The following is a 21,049-nucleotide window of genomic DNA, read 5'->3' on the forward strand; positions in this document are numbered from 1 at the left end:
ATTAAATTAATTACAACTAAATAAATAAATGTCAATTTAGAATAAAAAAGAACTAGAGAAATTTTTTAAAAATCTATCATGCTTAATTATATTACCTCAGCAGATACAGTGCTAGTACGGTAACTGTCAAATTCAGGAAGGACATTTGGTTTAAAATACTGAAATATTAAGCATGCTTTTTCCCAAGTCAGTGGAATCTAGAAAAAAAATTATACAGTGAGATATTAAATGCAAAAATAAATGTATTTAATATTAATGAATTAAGAGATAGTGAAATGGTTGAAATTTTAAATTACATTATGTATATTTACAATTCAATAAATTGATAAATATAAAGTAGAAGTAGAATGCTAATTTGCATTCAAGGTTATAAAATGAAACAACTTTTTATTTTTAGAAAATTTAATACGTCTTAATATTGCTTCAAATAGTCCAAAGAATCTTACTTGTCGAGCACTGTGTTCTTGCAAGTGTTTAGCCCTGGTTCTTTTATGGGGATGACCATACAAACAATAAATGCATTGTTCTAGCCCAGCTTCTAATTCTTCTTTATAAAGGTAGGATTTCCCTGTGTTGTCTTGCAATTCAGCCATACAAACATTAATAATGTGGAATAGCAACAAACCATCTGCAGCAGTACACCAGGAGCGCCTAAAGAAATTCAGAGGGAAAAAATTATATCAACTTTTTTTAAGCATTACTTTTAAAAATTAATTAAAAATTTAAGTATAGATCCAGTTAATTTTTATTTAATATAATAATATCAAATAAAGTCAGAGATATTTAAGCATGATTCCATTTTATACATACAGTGGCCTTTAATATATTAATTGACCATTTTTTCTAGCAATTATGCATCAAAATATTTTTTCAGACTGAAATTGACTTGGCAGATTCATTAAGCTCATTAGATAAACTAATTTGATGTGTTGATAAATGTGATAAATTAATAATTAATAAAACAATTATGATTTGAGATAACAAGCTGAAATATATAAGCTTTTGCCAAATCGAAAATTTTAGTGAGAACTTGCATCATCTTTTTTTTCAGCACTAAGCATAGGCAATTTATTATTAACTGATAATTAATTTGATTGTTAAAACCTCACCACAAAGTCAAAGAGTTTATAATTTCTTTTGTGTAATTCTTAGAGTTATTCAGAGATAGTAATTCTAACCAGAGATATAAAAATAACTTTCAAACACCATTTAAGAATTAAATTTAGTGCTAAATATACTTTTCATGATTTTAGAAAGGGTTAAAAAAAACTAAAAAGCTATTTACTAGTCAGAATAATAGTTTCGTCTTTAAATATTAGAAAACACAGAAATTATTTATTGTGTGCATTATTTGTGATTTTATCAAATGTATTTTAGTTGTAATATTTCCAGAATCTAAAAAGTTCATTCATTAAAACATGCTACATCAGGGCTTCACTCCTGAGCTGTAGAAAAAATGCAGATTTCCATTCAGTTCTCACTGCTGCCCCATTCCAATCCTATTGATGTTATCTACATACCCATATCTTTAAGCATTTATCATCCAAGAATTAATTTCATATTAAAATGCTAAAATTCCATTAAATAATTGTAATGAACAATATTCATTACAATTAGAACAAAATATTGGAACAAATTTACAATTGGAATCATAAACATGCTCATTACAATTAGCGATTGCCATACCGGACCAAAAGTTCAATACCGGTATTCGGTATTTTTTAAATCTTAATACCGGGATACTCGTTTTAATACCGGTATTAGAAATTTTAGAAAAAGAAAACACAGGTGTTTCTTTGTTTTATTTGCCAGTTTTTTAAGAGAGTGTAAATATCACAAAAAATAATATGTAACTTATAAATTATAACAGTATATAAAGAATAACAAAAAAGTAAAGGAACAACTTATTTATTTAAATCACAAAAAAGTGTAAATATCACTATTCAGTCTGGGGTACTATTACAACTTTTTGAAATGTGATCTTAAAAAATATAATGCATCAATTGTACTGTCATTAAGCCTGAAAAGTAATTTTGTGTAAAAATTACCAGCTGTCGAAAACACTCTTTCGGCATCTAAGCTAGTTGGTGGTACTGTTAGCAATGCGCAATATACTTTTTCGAAGTATTTACCTCTAAATCCCTCATCTTCAAATAAATCGATTTCTCGTCGGATGGTTTTGGATATAGTATTGTATTTTGGTCCGTTGAAATTTTTTTTATTTATCGCTAATTCTAATTTTTGTTCAAGAGACAATTCCTTTTCATTATCGACAGTAGTGACATCATAATCTTCGATAATTGAACCGAATTCTTCTGAATGTGGATAGGGTTGTGGGTAAAAAATTTTAAGAAAATTTACTCTAAATTTAATCAGATTTCAATAGGTTATTTTCTTTTCTTCTTTTTCATTTTCATTTTTAAAATCATTATAATTATGTAAATACCGTAAGACATTTTCTATTTCGGCATGCCTTTCTTCTGTGCGATTTTTCAATGTAATATATAATTTTTTATATAGTGATGTGTGCTGTTCTTTCAGTGACTGCAACATGAAATTTATTGTTGCATTAGCTGTTATTAGAATATCTCCGACATAATGCCTCAATAGTCAGTTTTATTAAAAGTAGAGCTGATTTAGTTCTGGATATTAAGTCAAATTCACTATCTGAAAAAATAATTTACAGGTTTAAGTCGATTATTGCTTTTTGGATTGGACTTCTCAGTTTCAAAAATCGTTCCATTATTAGGAGTAAACTATTCCAATGTGTTTTAGAATCTAATATTAACATATATTCTGTTTTATTTTCAGTTAGTATATATTTTAGTAAAATATCCTTTTTATAGGGGAACGTTTAAATATCAACAATTTTTCGAACTTTATAAATTATAGGAAGCAATTCTTGATAGGTTAATATTTCATCCTCATCAGCAATATCTTCTTCAACAATTACATTGTCATTATCTTCATTGTCAATATCACTCTCACTCTTACTCTTTTCAAAGTTGGAATCCGAAATTTCTATATCGACAGTATTTGGATTCTTCTGTTCTTTATTTTTTTGGTATAATACATCTATTACTCCTAATTGAATTCTATGTGCATAGCACAACTGCTGATTTGCACCAATCAACTTTCCAACTTTTTTCATAATTGTTGCTCCATCAATCATTAAGGATACAAAATTTTCTTTCAGGAATAATCCATGTTTTGCAAATTTAGATTTAAGCAATTAATTAAGCTGTTAATTAGCTAATTAATTTCGTCCGTTATGGAGACATAAAAACAAAAACGTATACTATTTTGCTATGTTCGCGATACCTGAACATATAGTGGTGAAATTTTAAAAATTTCTAGTAAATACCGAGAAACCGGTATTTAAACTTGTGAATACCAGTATTACAAAATTGTACAAATGGCTCAAAATACTGGTATTCGGTATCCAGGTTTTGCCATCCCTAATTACAATGGAATAAAATACTTTTATCAATTACAATGTAGTTTTAACAAATAACATGCAGGTGAAGATTCCATATATGCTTGATTGCGACGTTAATATAAAAAAGCTTATAATTTAATATTAAAAATTTGTAAAATTAAATATTTAATTTTTTTTTAAATGACAGGCTTGAAAAGAATATTTAAATTTGTCACAAAGGGAAAATATACTTGCCTTCCTAAATATTCATGGGCACTGAAAAGAAGCATAAGTGAAGATGGCATTGAAGTATTCAGTAAATCAACATTTGATGCCTTTTTTGGTGTTCTGTTTTCTTCACTAAAGATAGCAATATTTTATAATGTAGTAAAAAAATATTTGAAAATGGACATTATTAATTAAATTATCATAATTTTTAAACAAAATGATGCTATAAATAATGAAAATGTCATTATAATATTCTGTTATTATATTAAAATAAAACTAGCCTATAGCAAACAAAACTTGATACAGCAGTTGCAGAATTCCTGAAAGCATGCCTTTTATTGCTATTATAAAATTATCTTTAAATCATTAGTTTGTCTTTAATTTGTTGTGAATCGTGTCATCTATTGCAAAACCTCTGATGAGATGGAATTTTTTTTTTTTTTTTTTCCATATTAAAATATTTTTTGGGAAAATAGCTTTTATTGTGCTCACTGACTATTAAATATTTATCATAGAGTGTAATTTGGAAAAATTCTGTGTTAGATGATTGAATTTTACATTTTGCCACGATCTCTGAAATATTAAAATTATCTAAATATTAATTTTAGATTGTTCTGGAAATTGTTAGACTCCTAAACAGAACTCTTCTCTGTTTTGAGGTTTCATAAGACAATTAAATTTTCTGATATGCCATTTCCCTTTATTTTCCTTAAAAGAAATCATATAATTATTCTTTTCTTGTACATATAATCATATCTTTCCTTTCTCCTCACATAGTTAAAGCTGCTCATCTATATTATGAAGTCTAAATTATATGAACATCTTTCCACATGAACAAATTGTACTTGAACTACTTAAAAGCAATTCCATTTTGTTTATGACTTTTTATTCTACAGACTTCAAAGAATAATAATGAAAAGTCATCAAAGCTAAGATAATAGAAGTCTTACAATCTACAATAAATAGATTTTATACTTTTATTTAAACATCTCCTTTCCCTCGGAAATCAATACTGAACATACTGAATTAGATATTTGAGAAGGAACTTTGAAATGCAATTTTCACAAAACAAAATTACAAAAGCAAAAAGTAAAATATCTGCAATGAAAGGTAGTTTTATGCTGTCAATCTGATGTTATGAATAACTATTTAACCTGCAAATGAGAATTAAAAGATTGCATTAAAAAAATAAGAGACAAAGAGTTTAAGAAATATCTTTTCAGTTTTAATATCAAATAGATTAAAATGATTAAATTTTATGTCATTAATGCTTAAAATGAAAAGCAGTATGAATGAATTTCCTAAGCATATAAATTTTAATCAAGAAAGTCTGCAATGCATAATATTTCACAGATAAAAACTAAAACCAGTTGTTAATCACAGATAAAATTAAAACGAATTCACTTTTAGAATTTGATGCTACAAATAATGAGTTAAACATTCTATAATAGTAAATATCTGAGAGAATATTCATTAAATATATAAATAAATTTAAATGAATAAAATGCTTACTTAAGAATAAGATGATATAATGTTATCCAAGGTAAAACAACGAGTAATGAAGCATTATCAGAAGAGAAGTCATAGTTTTCCATTTGTATAACAATCACAAGAATTAAGTTTTGAGTAAGACGAACAAGTTTGGAATCATCAAGACCTCTTATATATTTTGCATCTAACTTTATACATCTAAAAATAAAAAATAATTTTTTTTAGCTTTAATCATATTTTTAAAATTTAAATACACATTCAAAATACAAAGCTAAACATAATTACTTATCCAATCCATTAAGAAGATGAGCCATTGTTTCAGACCAATCAGATCTTGCAGCATTCATAAATTGCTGCAAAGCTTCATTAAATGATACTTCACTCCAAAACACACAGTCCTAAATTTAAAATATTCATATCATCCTAAAATAAAATGCAATAAAAATCAAAATAAAACAACTAAATTGAAATCTTACTCTATATCGTTCCAACTTCAACAATGAATTCTGCAAGAGTAAAAGTTGAGCATGCCTTTCTGGCACACCATCCAGTGATTGCTGCAAAAATAAAAGGTAGTTATTAGAAAGTCTAGTTAACAGTTATCTTAGAATTATGCAATATTTAAGAACATTTGTAAACATATAAAAATTAACATTACATCATCCAGTTAAAGTACAATAATAGAATGTAAATGTTGAATTAGAAATTTTGCTTTCCAACTTAAATATAGAGTAAAATCACATATAAATGCTAAAATACAGGTAGAATGCATATCTCAAAATAATAAAATCTAATACCACTTGAAAGTCGAAAAGATTCTATCTAAAATGAAATTAAACAGCTCTAAATAATTTTGAAAGAGTAAAAGATAAATAAAGCAACAAAATTTACTTAAATAGTTTTTCTAATATTAATATTTCTATATTAATTCATCATTAACTCCCCATTTTATAATAATTAATTTTTTACACAAATTAGCTCTATTTTCGATCTTTTTATATGATAGCAGTTTCATTGAAAGTGAAATTAAAAAAAGAGAATTAATTTTAAATCTTTCACTTTTCTTAATAAAGAAATGGGGAAAAAAACAGGAGGCAAATGAATGCAAAATTATATTTCTTTAAACAAAGATAAAATGAGTACATAAAAATATTAATAATAAAAAACATACCTTTCTCTTAGTTCTAGGTTGATTAAATGTTAATATAAGCAAATTAACAACAGCATTATAATCACCATGCTCATATAATCTTTGAACCTCTTCCAGGGACTGGCATCTTTGTAGAGATTCTAATTGCTGCTGTACTTTATCTAAAAATTATTAAAACATTATTTTAAATACGAAAAATAACTATCAGAATTTCAAAAATTAGGCAGAATTTAAAAGCAAAGTTTAGACATAATAAAATTTTAAAATATTTAAGTACTTACTATAACAATAAATTCTACAGAAACACACACAAAAAGGAATTACTATTATGTCTTTTATCCTAAATATATTGTAATAACCATTAAATTTTTTTAATCTTAAAGAGACTTCAGAACATTTTATATGAATTCTCAATTATTGATTTGTACAACAATAACTTTCACAAATCAAAAATACTAAAAAGCAAGTCTAATAAAACATTTGAAACAATAAATAATTTTAGAAATTTAAAATGAACTTCAGCTTTCAGGGAAAATCAAATAGTTAGAAACTAAACTATGACTAAAATGGCCATACTATGACTAAAATGAAAATATTATAGTAACTCACCAGCTGTAATAATGTTAGAAAAGCTGCTATTTTGAACAGTTATTTTGATATCATTTTCATCACAGAGAACATCACTCAGCTATAAAATAAATATATACATATATTTACAATATGAAATCAGTTCAATTAACTAATTTATTCTTTAAACTCTTTATTAAATCTCTCTTATTAACTCTTTATTAAATTACTATTAAATTTTTTGTGTTTATTTTATAAACATAAAAAAAAGAAAGAATTCATGTGTAATTATGTAGAAAAAAAAATTCTACACAATGATAGAATATATCTTTTATGATTAAATAATTTTTTTTAATGATACACTGAAGAGAAAGATTTAAAACTCTTTATGACTTTAAATTTACACAAAATTGCTTGCTGTTCATCACAGTCTTTAAAAATTACAATTAGAGGAATAATTCTTATATGTTGTGTGATAAATAGCTTGTTATGCTCCGGTGAGGACTAATTTTCCATACCTACTACTAGTTATATTTACCATAGAAATCAAAATATATATATTTTTTAATTTTTGAAAAAAAAAAATGTTAGTTTTATCTTTATTATTATTCTATCCTTCAATGCTCATATATAAATAAATTTTGAATTAGAATAAATAATTCTGACTTGAAATTGAGATATTATTTAAGTGTCAGAAAACGCAGCTTTTCTACAATGAACAATTTATTAACAATGAATTTAAAAAAATTAAAATATAAAAATTAACAGTTTAAAGTATTTACTTAAAAGTTAGGCTTTAATTTTAAAAGAGCATACATGGCATCTTTTCACAATAAGGATTAGATTCTAATGATTATTAATCATTATAGATTTATGGAATACATTAATTAAATCATGAGAAAGTTTTAATATCTGAAGTTTACACAAAATTTATAGAAAAGAAAGGCCTCATAATAATTATCATTAGTTATTTAATGATACAATTATAATCTCTTTCCTTAAGTTAGAATAGGAAAATAAAGCTTGTGTTATGTTTTTCAAAATCTGTTAGTGGGGCTTTATTTATTCACTGGTTATTTCAAAACTTTCTCTTTTCAAGTGGATGGAGGAAAAAAATCTGAAAAGTAGCCTCATACAATTTTTTTTAAAGTATTTTTAGAATTATGCTAGAATACAAATTTATGTGCAATAAAATTATATACACAGTAAAAAAACAAAACTTCTTGCACATTGTTAAATTCTTCAGTAAGAGCAAGTAATTAAATTTAGTACTGCAGAGTAAAGATAATTAAGATACCTTCTCCATGCAGCAAATTGCAAGATCGATTTCACCTTCTAACGAATGAAATTTAGCCTTCAGCCACAAAGCTAAAAATAAGAAAGAAAGGAAAAAAAAAAAAAAAAACCTTCAATTCTGTAAATCAAGGGCTCAATAATATTATAATATAGTTAGCATTAATAATATTTATTACTATCTACAAGAAATAAAAAAATAAATTTTATAGAAAGATAAAAAGTTTATTAAGATGATAATTACTTCCAACTTGCCATCTGAATGAATAATAACTGTGTTTATTTTTAAAACATGTTAAAAGCAAGAAATGGTTGATAACAGATTTGAAAAAAAAATCGCATAAAATTTATGAAATGATTATAGGAATTCCACTGATTAGATGTCTTCATTAAATCTCTGAACTTGATCATTTTCATCAGATTTCTTTCGTCAATTAAAACACAAGCTCCTAGTAGGACAATAGTTGATAATCTTTTAATGTAGAAAAAGAAACATATTAGTGAAAAACAATGTTTTAAAAATAATTGAATATAACTGAAGCTTACATTTGCAGCTTAAAATACAAAAAATTATACGTCATAAATTCTGCCCCCCCCCCCATTATTATTGAATGTTGATTTTTATGATTTTAAAAAAAAGAGGAAAAATCTCATATCATCATTTGATCTATTAAAAAAAGTACACCAAATTCATAAGATTCATTGTTATTAAAGATGATTGTTGTAACTGCAAATAACTATATGCAGTTATTTTAGACATATAATCCCTAGCACCTTAAGTGATGATATAACAAATGGTTTAGCATGTTTTTGTTTGCATTTGAAATATGGCAAATAAATTGTATTTCTTTTGTCAATGCTGTTGATTATGTATATATTAGTTCATTTATTTTCAGATTTGCATCTCATATCCAAATATATATAGCTATATCTCACTTAAAGAATACCTTCTACAATGATTATTTCTATAATGAGGGAAAAGAAATGTTAAAGAATGAATCTTTAAGGAAGCAATGTTTTACAGTGATGAGAAGACATTGTAAAGCACACACAGAATTGGCTTATTTCTGAAGTATGAATCTATGTTGAGTGCTTATTTGAATAATTATTTCTGCAAGTAAGAAACATTGGCTGGGTAATGTTTTCGAACGTGACTGTGATGAGCAATAACCAATGAAATTATTGCATCATTACTGGGCCAGAAGCCAAGATTGTAATGGATAGCAAAAACATTGATAAATTAGTGGAAGAGCATTCTTCAGCAAAAAGTTCCAGATGACATTTTGTCAGGAGAGTGGGAAATAACAGCCTCAGCAGAACAACAACTTTTCAAGGAACATGTGAACAACAAGGAACATGTGAAATGATGGAAAATTATAGCATCATATATTGAGAAGCATCATCCAAACCAAGTAGTAATAATGGGTCTCATTTTCATAAATAAATGTCTTTAGATGAATTTTTTATAAAAAAAAACATACACTATAAATAATACTTCACATAATTATAGATTTGCTTATTTATTAGGGAGGGATGGAAAGCATTCTTCTATTTTACATGGATTCATATGGAAAAAATTGTTTCTCTTAATGAGAGTCACATTATAAGTCAGCTTCAGAAATAAATTATGCTCTTTGAGCAAGGTTCCACTGTATTGAATTATGCATCATAATTTCACACATTGTTTTTCATATAAGATACATATAAATAATAATTAGAATTAGTAGGAAAACATCTTTTGCTTATCTCTATCGCAACAATGAACGCTTAACCATACAAATATTATAAACTGGTTACAAATATTTTTGAGATATATTAAATAATATTGGAATTACAAACTAATAATTTAGAAAATTAAAAATGAAACTCAAACAATTTCTACCAACAATAATAATTATTTTGCAAAATTAGCTTATAAATTATGATAGCATCCTTTAAAATAATTAATAATAACTATTAAAATAATGAAATAATAAATATTATAATGTACCTCTAGCACTGAAATCTAACCAATCCTTTTCTAAAACATCTCTTCTAACTGTAAGCATAACAAGAAACTCCATGTCTGAATGAAAATCATTTCCCATTCTATCATTACCATTTTGAAAAGAGGAAGCCCCAGTTGCTCTATAGAAGTAAATAAAAGAAATATCATAAATGAACATTTTCTTGGATTGAATTTAAGCTACTGCATTATCTGAATTCAAAGAATATTGCTCTAAAAATTAAATCAAATTAAATAACATAAAAAGCAAAATGAATAATCATTTTAATAATATGAAAGTGCTTACGTTTTGGGTGAAAATGACATTGAATGTCCTGTGCTGAGATACCATTTGTCCACTTTAAATTCACAATATGTTAAAATAGCCTGGATAAAAATAATTTTATAAACATATGCTACTTTCAATTGCAAACTACAAGAGATAGCAGAAAATATAAAATTAAACTGATCATTCTAATTCAAAGAACATTTCAATTTTTTTTTTGTGTTTATTTTGCAAATATAAATAAAAATATGAATTTATTTTAACAATTTATTGCATTATTGCTACAATGCACAAAAAATGCTTATTATTTTTTCTTATTACAGTTCATTTTATTGACTTTTCTGCAAATAAATTAATAAATGGGTTTTAATAAGGAATATATCTATCCCTAACTATAATATATTTTTGACACTATCTTCCCATATTGGCTATAATTATCAAACAGCAGGACGGAAAGCAAATAACACTTAAAGAGCTGTCTTCAATTCAAACTCATTAAAAGCCCTGTAGGAGGACTGATATCAGATATTTTTCTGAGATAATTCCAAAGATTATTGATGAACTTAAAATCCAGAAATTGAGCTGGTTAGTCCATTTATTCTATAACTTGATACTCATGACATTCATGGGTAAACCTAGCTCGGAGAAAATGCTTTCAGAATTCCTTTGTGGTATTCTTGTAAATCAATTTAATAGACTTCAGTTCAAACAATTTCCATAACTGTCCTTCAGTGATGTAAGTATGATAATGTTTGATGCATTCTTTCTTCTTCACTTGCTCAGAATTTTGCCAGATTTATTATTCTCTAAAAGTCAAACATAATTCGTTTATGAAAATCCTGATCTAGTCAATAAGCTATTTTTTCATACATTTGGCTTTTTTTTTTTTTTTTTTGTCATTAGTTAAGAACACACATAGCTGTAAATATAGCATACACATTTTGATTATAAAGATGTCTGCTTACTGTATTAGCAAACATCCGAGTATTTGTCATGGCAAAATGGTCAATCATGAACAGAAGTAAGGAAATGTTCCTTCATGTAAATCTCCCAAAGTAGGCTTCCTTGAAAGCGATTCCAAAAATTTGGGGGTCATATTACAAGACAATAAAATGCCTAGCAACAACAGTTTGAGGAGAATCTATCTTTATCCACCATTTCAATGATATAATTAGCATAGTCAATATTTTCATAACAAAAATTGTATACAAAGAAACAACGTATTGTATATGTAATTGTATATAAACAAAGTATAATTGTATAGAAGGATATATATGATATAAAGAAGTTTAAAAGATTTTGATATTCACAGTTACTTCTGAATTCTATGGAAGCATCAAATGCTTTAAAATAACAGAGAAGTACAATAATTTATAAGTTTATATTAAAATTAATTATTTTTCATATGAACTACAGTTCTTGCTTTTGAATAATATCTTTAAAAAAGTACGTACCTTAATTTTTAGAAGACAGTATATTATATAAATAATCTAGTGGAGATATGAAAATGAAACAAGCTCATTTTGGAAAAGTTTTATTGCAATGAAACATTTTGAAATAGTAGAAATAATAAAGAAGAGGTTAAATAAATGGAAGCTCAATGCTCGTAATTTAATCAAATGAAAAACAGAATTAAACCTGAATAAGCCACCCCTTAATTCAAAATTAAGCAACTTTTGATCCCAGGATTTGCACAAACATCAGTATTTGAGATTTGACTGAACACACATTACACTTAATAATAAAATGATATTTTCGACATAAATGCATCAATTGTAAAACACTTACCAATCCTATTTCTTTAATACGATCACGATCAGCACTGTGACTATTAAAGAAGAAAAAAGAATAAAAACTATTGAACCATAATTTTTAAATACAAAACATTTGAAACAAACAAACAAGGATAACAATTAAACAAGTTCAAAACTGATGATCAAATATAAAATTAAAGTTTGAAAATATGTCATTTTTTATAATAATTCATATATTTGTATTCATATATATATATATATATATATATATATATATATATATATATATATATATATATATATATATATATATATATATATATATATATATAATATCTCTTTTTCTTTCTCACTTGAAAAGATTAGAATTTTTATTAAAAAATATAATTTATTTCAGAAATGATTAAAACAAACCTGAAAAGGTTAGGAGTTGTGATGTGGTTTCGTAGTCTAGAGAAAGTTTCACAAAATACATCAACAAGATTCTTAGGCCTAAAATGATTTAGTATTATTTTTCTGTTTAATAATGAAACAAAATTAATCATAACTGAAAAAATAATACATTATATGATGTTTTAAATGTGAGGTATAAATAATAACTTACCAAATACAAGTATTTTTTCTTCCAAGGAATACAACATATTTGTACAGTAAGTCAATTATGCCTGCATTTGACTGGTTATTAGCAAGAAATTGAGACACATCTTCTTTTTCTGATGATGTCAAATCACAGATATTTCCTAAAAATTTTAGAAATAAGATGAAATTAATAAGAGTGACAGGCATAAATCAATTTCTAACTACATAACTTTACTACATTATTAGAATTTCATTTACTTTTCATTTAATAATAAACATGGATTACAAATAGAAATATGGAACAAAATTAAACTACTTTTGTCATTATCTGATGATTGCCCACAGCTGACATCAGCACTTGTTTTGTCCAGAGATGTAGGTTCACTGTCAAAGTCTGGATCTTCACATTTACCATCCCCGCTAAAAAGATTACACTCATAATATTTAAATATAAAAAAGAAATAAAAATAAATTAAATTAAAACTTGTTTTAGCTGTAAACAGTATCCAATTAACTTTCTCAAATGCATTATGATAATGGATGGCTATTTGAATATCTAAACTAATATTCAAATATATCTGAACATGTGAAAATTTTATCAAACACATTAAAACAGGGTTCAAGTTCACATGTCCCTTTTTTATGTTTTCAAATTATGACTTAAGGCCAGCAAAACTATTTATTTTATCCCTCAGGTAAGTCAAGAGAGAAATAAAGGATTAAAAATAAGACAAATTATATAAGAAATATCTTGAAATGAATAAGTTTAATTGAATCACTCTTTGATAAAATAATGAAATCTATTTCTTTCATTTCAGTTTTTATTCAAATCACAGACACATATTTTGATATTCTTTTAAACTTTCACTTCATAAAATTGCAATTTTAAATTTTTCTTTACATTTTCCAGAGAATATCAATTAAACAAAGTTGTATTATAATATTTTTATGTATCAATTGTCCTACATTAAAAACATTATATAATAATTTTTTGCTGTGTAATGAAAGATTTAGATTAAATTCTGACAAATTTATTTCTTTATGATATTTATGGCTTTCGTTTTTTTAGGTAAAACCCATGTTACTTAGAAATATTCTTACCCATTATAAAACACAAAAAAATTTATACTCATGAAAAATTATATTAAGGAGAAAATAATCTTTCTTAATTTAGCATTTTTTTTTTTTCCAAAAAAAATCGCAAGTTATTTAGAAATTAGATAATTCTAATTTATTCCTTAATCAAATAATTCTTAACTTAATGAACAGACCAAAGATTTAATATTCCATGTAAAAATAAGTCTCTCTCAATCTAATTAATATCTCTAATAGCTTAACAATTTCCTTGGAGGAAATTAGGCAGTTATGCTCCTTTCAAAGCTTTGGATTGCAGAGTGAATGGGATAATATTTCAGTTTATTTTGAATAAAAAAGTTTAAAACAGGTATTCAACCAAAAAGTTCATAAGGATTTATTTTAAATTATCTTAATCAAATATAATTAATTATATGTAACAAAAGAAAAGAAATTCCTACTTTTACAATGCTCTTTGAATACATCCTCTGGCATTTTAAATAGCATACACAACTAATGAATCCACTTAACCTCATAAGGGCTATTTATTTTCATTATTTTATAATTTCAATTTAAATCATGTTAGAGTTAGGCATAAGACTCTTTTCAAAGGAAATACTGTTTTATACTTTCAAATTAGAATAAAAATTAGGAAAGTACAAAATTAGAAAAAAAAGTTAACAAGCTTGTACAATATTTACTTATACATAATTTTTAGATTTATCCTCTCTAATAATTTTATAGTAAAAAATATAAAATTTTTTTAACATTTTAAAAGATTTCATACGGAAAAAATGAAGTTTTTGCAGACAGCTGCTTAAATGACTATTAATTAAAGTATAATGACATAAATAACTAAATGTCTTTTAAAAGTTTTGTATCCTGAGAATAAAGCCATTAAATTGATTTTTTTTAAATGGGATGGAAACTTACATTAGCTTAGGTGGAAGGAATTTTTGTAAAAGCTCTTGATAATTAATATTATCTTGGGGTTTTTTGACAGCTGGATTTCTAACCTGGAAATAAACATGAGAATGATATTGATGTTTCTGTATTTCAATTTATCACTTATTGATGAAATAAAATTACAATTCATGAAATAAATAATTAAATAATAAAACAAAGTAGAATATAAGTTTCTAAGGATAACTTTAAAGTCATTAATAAAATGTTTTTATAAATATAATTTTACTATCAAAAATTAGGAACAGGTTTTTAAATTTTAGACTTTTGTTTATAATCATAATTATACATAATATCACCTCCGCCCCAAATTCATTACTAGATAAAATCACTTAAGTAGAATTGAAATTTGATCAAATTTGTTATTGATGATTTAAATTTAAAAAATATTAGAACTAATGTGTTTTTATTATGTATACAATCACATATAAAATTTCAAAATTCTAGCATTCCAGAAAGTGAGGGGGAAAAAGTGAGTTAAAAAATTCCATCTTTACACAAACATGAAACAAGACAAGCTAAATAATAGCACAAAAAAATATTAGCAGCTGTATGTATGAACAATAAATTCAATTTAATGATATTTTAAGAAATAAAATAAAGCATTTACACATTGAAATACTTCACTTAAGATAAATTATGATTATAATATCTATTATATGTTGTGAATGAAACACTGACTTACACGAGAAGATCGCCTTTTTGCAGATAATTCAGTTAATTCTGATAGCAATCGTTTTCTCTTTGAGGTTCTTTTATTACTTGATGTAGAATCAGCACATATAGAAAGATCAGTTGGGGTAGTATCAATTTGAGGTAACACCAGAGAATAAGGGCTTGCATTTGCACTGGTTGTAGGAATTTCATCTACCTCCATATCTAAAACATAAATATTTAAAATATTGTTTCAAATCATAAGCAGATTACATAATTGCATTGCAGATTGCATAAAAATGAATATTCTATTAAAGAAACGAAGTAATTTTTAAAGAAACTATGAATTTGCCTTTTTATATTCCATTTCGAAATTATACATAAATTGACTATGTGTACAAATTGATATGTATTGACAAAATGTAGTTATTCCATAATTGTAAACTTAATAATCAAATTGTAAAACATAAACAATAAAGTATAAGAAAAGACAGAAAGTTCCTTAAAATAAATTATTGTAATAGTTATATGATTTGTTGGGATAAATCAGTTTTGAATAACAGATTTTTACAAAAACAGAAATTTTGAACAACAGCTTTACTTTTAAAAAAAATTTAAAAAATTTTGTTAATAATTAAAAAAAAATTTTTTAATTATTAATAAAGTAGTATTCAGTAGAGATATTATCTGTATAAAAAGATTTATACAGATAATATCTCTACTGAAATACTGACTTAACAACTTAAATGTCCATTAAAAGATGGACATTTCAGAGTATGATACAAAATGTTGAAAATTCATACTTGGGTGAAGGTATCAAGTATTAAATAAATAATAAATAATTGGTATAAATTTATTGCTTTACAAAATGATTAAATATGCACAAATAGAAATATTTCTCGAAATAGCAGATTATAACATCATCTATTTTTCTGAATATTAATATTGTAAAAATTAATGAAATTGCACCACTTCATTATAAGTATCACTATATGAAATGGGGGGGGGACTGGACTCATTCTTAAAATGCTGAAAAATAACATGTACACACAATAAAAAAGAGAATAAAGTATATTTTATTTTTTATTGTGTTCAATAAATTTATTCTGTTTGTTTCAATCAATAAATTTATTCTAAATAAAAAAATACAGGCAAAATTTAATTCTTTTGTACAGGCCCCCAACTTAATCATATTAAAAAATTCTGAACACCTGAACAATAAAAAAGTTCTACTCTTCTATAATTAAACATGACTGAGTGCTGAAGGTTTGAATATCTCTATTTTGGATGATTTTAACATTTCTCAATCTCAAGATTGTTCTCAAGAAATCCTAGACAAATCAAAATTATGCACTTATGTGCTATTAGGTGCAGATTTCTTTTGATTATTTGCTTGGAAGATATATGCTTAAGTTTATATTATGTTTTAATTTTTAACCACTTTATTTTTTAAAAAAAGTGAAAATAACTCCAGGACTTTATAAATAACTCCAGGATATATTTAAAAAGATTTTCTTTTATGTTTATTAAATTAAAAGTTTATTAAATAAGAAAACCTAAAAATTTGAAAACTGACTTGTCAAACTGAAAGCAGAAAACATATTTACCACTGAGCATAAAGGATAAAATTATCTTGGAATATACATTCTAAATATACTGACATGCAAATAAAGAATTTCTGAGAACTGAAAATAAATGTTTAATTGAAATGAATTTTGAAATCCATTTTTCATTTAATGACTTTATAAAAGATTACATTACAAAATAAAAAGCAATGACTTTCAATTATAACTTAATAAAAAATAATATATCCATTTATATGTTCATAAACAAAATAAATAATTGAGAGCTATAGTCTTTAAATATTAATACACTTAAAATGATATCAAAATATACATATAATTATTAAAAGAAAAATCTCAAAACAAGCTTAAAACATCATTTGTTGGATTCAAGAAATTAATAATATAAGTTAAATATATTCAATTTAAAATACCGAAAATTAGAATAAAGCTATCTCAAATATAAGAAAATACAATATTGGCTTTTTTTTTTTTTTTTTTTTACTATCGCTTGTCTTTAAATTTCAATTTATGCACTTGTGTGAATCTTCATCTCAATACTTGAAATTGTCATGTGTGGAAATTTAAAGACAAACAACAGTAACTTTTAGTCATTAGGAAATCCTCATAATGTATTACCAAATATAATATATAAAAATTCTCATAATATGTATATTGTACCATAATATAAGCACCAAGTGAGTTCATCTGTGAATTTCTATTTTGATGTTGGATAAACAACTGCTAAATCTATGGATATTTTACTTAATTATTATTTGATCATTTGGAGGAACTTCTTTCACTATTTGATTTATCAAAAATATAATTTCAGCATGATCATATGATACATAGCTCGTTTTGAATCATTCCCCTGCAATTTTAGACCATGATATTATTTATTTTGAGATTACTTAAAAATAAACTTATGAAAGAAACTCCAAGAATAGAGAAGATTTAATAAACATATTATTATAGATGGCATGTAATGACATCAATTTATTTATAGCATAACATCGACTTTTATTTTAAGTTAGTAAAATTCTTCATTATAACAGTATTTTAAATTATATATCATTTTTAATGAGATAATATATTTATTATGCTGTTTACTGCTCAAACTGCGTTATTTTCTTTGAGTTCAAGTAGAATATCTGTCTTAATCTTTTCTGTTCAAAATTTAAACTAATTAAAAAGCGTTACAATGACATTTTTAATGTTGTCCAAACACTTTATTTGATCAAAAGACAATAATTGTTTACTGAAATAAAATTGCTTTTGACAACTATTTACTTTAAATAGCTATTACTAGGCTAATTTCAGTTGTAATAGTTAAACCAGTTTAGTCTTTTTTTTTTTTTTTTCTCTACATATATTTGTCAGAATGTTTTTATTATAGGTGACTAATAAAACCATAAAATTGCACAAAAATTTATATTTGGTATTTTTTAAAATTTTACATTTATTTGCTCATACAGCATAAAATATAATTATTTGCTTCATTTAATGCACTTTTTCCTTCTGAAAATGTATTCATATATCTAATGGTTTAATAATTAGCTATTGTTTATCATGAATTTCCAAATCAAAATGAGGTCCAGCACTCAAATATATTTGCAACAAAGCTGCAAATTTTCTATCAAAACAGAAGTCACATATTAATGAAATATTTAAGATAATGAATTCCAGGACAAAACTTCTAACCTATAACCGAACTTCTTCTACTTCTGTAATCTTCAGGAGGTAAAGTAGCAAGTTGCAGCAAGCCGTCAGATTTTTGTGAAGTAGGCACAGCATATGGTGCTGCAGCAGAGTTACTGCTACAAGCTTCAGATAATGAGGATACCGGAGAGGGTGATGCATGTTTATCAACACCGATATCTTGATTTTTATTTGAATTTCCAACATATGGTGACAAATCAATTTTGCAAGTAAAGGACTGAAATACAGAGAATTAATAATAAATAAATATTGATGAACTTTGCAATAAAAAAAAAGTAAATGGCTTATTTTCATAAATATTTACTAAATGCATCACATTTTTTTCTACTTTAATACATGTGAGCATATTTAATAAAAAACATTATTACATTTTTTAAAAATTTTATCTAAATGTCTCATTGAAAACGCATATGAATACAAAAAAATGATTAATGAATGTTGTTTTAATAATAATGATTAAGGAATGAATAAATATTTTAATCCTTTGTACTTGTGATTCTCAATTACCACTTTAATTGTTACTGCAATTGGTGTGAAAAAATACTTTGACAGCAGCAGGTCTTTTGGGAATGCATTATTCTCAAAACAGAATTTGTGTATTTGAATTATGTTTTGGGAATGCATTGTATTAATGCAACCAAAAATTTATGAAACATTTTAGATGTTTGTGGAAACTATATAATTCTTACACTGAATTATAGCATCTATGAATGATTTAACTTTACCTTATAAATTTAAAAATATGATAATGAAATATCATAATCAGTATAACATAATAGGCTTAAAAATCAAATTGAATCTTTAAAATTTAATACAATTCAATTTATGATATTATCTTCAATTAAAACATATTTCAACTCTTTCATAAATATCATTAGATAAAAAAAATTAATTTCCCTATTACTTCATAACTAAAAAAAGTTAACAAAAAAAATACTGAATAAGAATTGGAAGCAGATTGGATTAGTGAGAATTATTTAATCAGAACACATATTTAATACAAATATATATTTCAAGCATTGTGAAACATACATGTATACAATAAAATCATTCATAAATCATACTGCTCTAATAATTGAAAATTTTACAGGAGAGTAATATCAGAATTATTTCCAGAAAATGCATGAAAAGCAATTATGCAAAAATATCTTTCAATTTTTCTTCTCCACACAATGGAAACACTGCAAGTTAGATTTTTTTTTTTTTTTTTTTTTTTAAGAATTTAAACAAAAAGCATGTTTAAAAGTTTAGATTCACAGGAAAGTCTAGACATTTAATGCATCCATCAAAAGAAAAACCAAATCCATATTTCTCTTCTTTGCTATATTAATGGTTATTGTTGCAATCATAAAACTCAAAAATGATATATGAAAAATAAAGAGCATAGACTGAATCTTACAATAGTAGGATTGGCTTGTTTTATACAGTCATACATACTGATGAGGCTTTCACCTAAGCTCTTCCATCTAAAAAAAAAATAAATTACAACAGTTTTTAATTTTTAAGAATTCAAATATATAAAATTTAGAATATTTAGACGGTAATAGCTCAAAATTAGTTACTAACGTATTTTCTTTGATAGGTTGAGTTAAACTTAATACAGGCTGTGGTGTAGGCTTGTAAAATGATTGCTTTTTTGCTCTCATATCTAAAGACTCCTGAATGAACTATGAAAAAGGAGATATAATTAAAAATATATGTTTATGCAATAATAAACAATAATACTAAAATTCAAAGTTTATAACAGTATTTATTGACATTTATAACAAAAATAATGCTGCAATAAAGAGAGGTTAAATAATTAAGATATATTAGGAATATATTCTGATATTAGAAATATATTTTCATCTTTGACGAACTGAAATATAATTTTAGAATAATTGATTATTAATGTATTTGTAATATAATTGATTATTCAAATTTATTTGCAAATCAAAGAATGCTCACTTCTTAAAGAAGTAATAATGTTTCGTCCCCCTTTAATAACAGTAATTTTATATTTAAATATTATTTTTGTTATTATTTTTTATATTTATTATAGCATTATTATTTTTGTTTAAAATAGAATGCAGAATACAAAGTCAATATTTTTCTTTCATGAAAATACAAATTTTAACATTGCAATTTATTCAAATAAGTTATAAATAATTTTTAATATTGATTTTAAAGAATCAATGAAAGAATATTATACCTTTTTAGCCTCTTCTTTATCATACTCAGCAAAATGGATGGAAGAATCACTAAAAAATATTGAAAGAATCAGAGAAAATAAAAGCATCACAGTACATTAATAAAATACTTCAAATACATAAGCAAATAATTTTTAA

General features: G+C 24.8%; 1 protein-coding gene across 2 annotated transcripts in view; it reads right to left on the bottom strand.

Moving 5' to 3' along the window:
* The window catches only part of LOC129984008 (calcineurin-binding protein cabin-1-like), a 59,287-nt gene that overhangs the window by 26,733 nt on the left and 11,505 nt on the right, over positions 1-21,049 (bottom strand). For both annotated transcript variants that reach the window (XM_056093757.1, XM_056093756.1), the window contains exons 8-28: positions 20,914-20,962; positions 20,289-20,389; positions 20,122-20,188; positions 18,705-18,939; positions 15,473-15,666; positions 14,758-14,840; positions 13,067-13,170; positions 12,776-12,911; positions 12,586-12,663; positions 12,206-12,245; positions 10,439-10,518; positions 10,138-10,274; positions 8,152-8,222; positions 6,897-6,975; positions 6,309-6,448; positions 5,614-5,694; positions 5,423-5,535; positions 5,159-5,335; positions 3,674-3,778; positions 447-651; positions 96-197 (exon numbers count right to left, since the gene is read on the bottom strand). In XM_056093757.1, coding sequence (XP_055949732.1) covers positions 96-197; positions 447-651; positions 3,674-3,778; positions 5,159-5,335; positions 5,423-5,535; positions 5,614-5,694; positions 6,309-6,448; positions 6,897-6,975; positions 8,152-8,222; positions 10,138-10,274; positions 10,439-10,518; positions 12,206-12,245; positions 12,586-12,663; positions 12,776-12,911; positions 13,067-13,170; positions 14,758-14,840; positions 15,473-15,666; positions 18,705-18,939; positions 20,122-20,188; positions 20,289-20,389; positions 20,914-20,962 — 2,377 coding nt within the window. The remainder of the gene's footprint in view (positions 1-95; positions 198-446; positions 652-3,673; positions 3,779-5,158; positions 5,336-5,422; positions 5,536-5,613; positions 5,695-6,308; positions 6,449-6,896; positions 6,976-8,151; positions 8,223-10,137; positions 10,275-10,438; positions 10,519-12,205; positions 12,246-12,585; positions 12,664-12,775; positions 12,912-13,066; positions 13,171-14,757; positions 14,841-15,472; positions 15,667-18,704; positions 18,940-20,121; positions 20,189-20,288; positions 20,390-20,913; positions 20,963-21,049) is intronic.

This window comes from Argiope bruennichi, chromosome 9, assembly GCF_947563725.1.
Source record: "Argiope bruennichi chromosome 9, qqArgBrue1.1, whole genome shotgun sequence".
In the NCBI taxonomy this organism is placed as follows: Eukaryota; Metazoa; Arthropoda; class Arachnida; order Araneae; family Araneidae; genus Argiope; species Argiope bruennichi.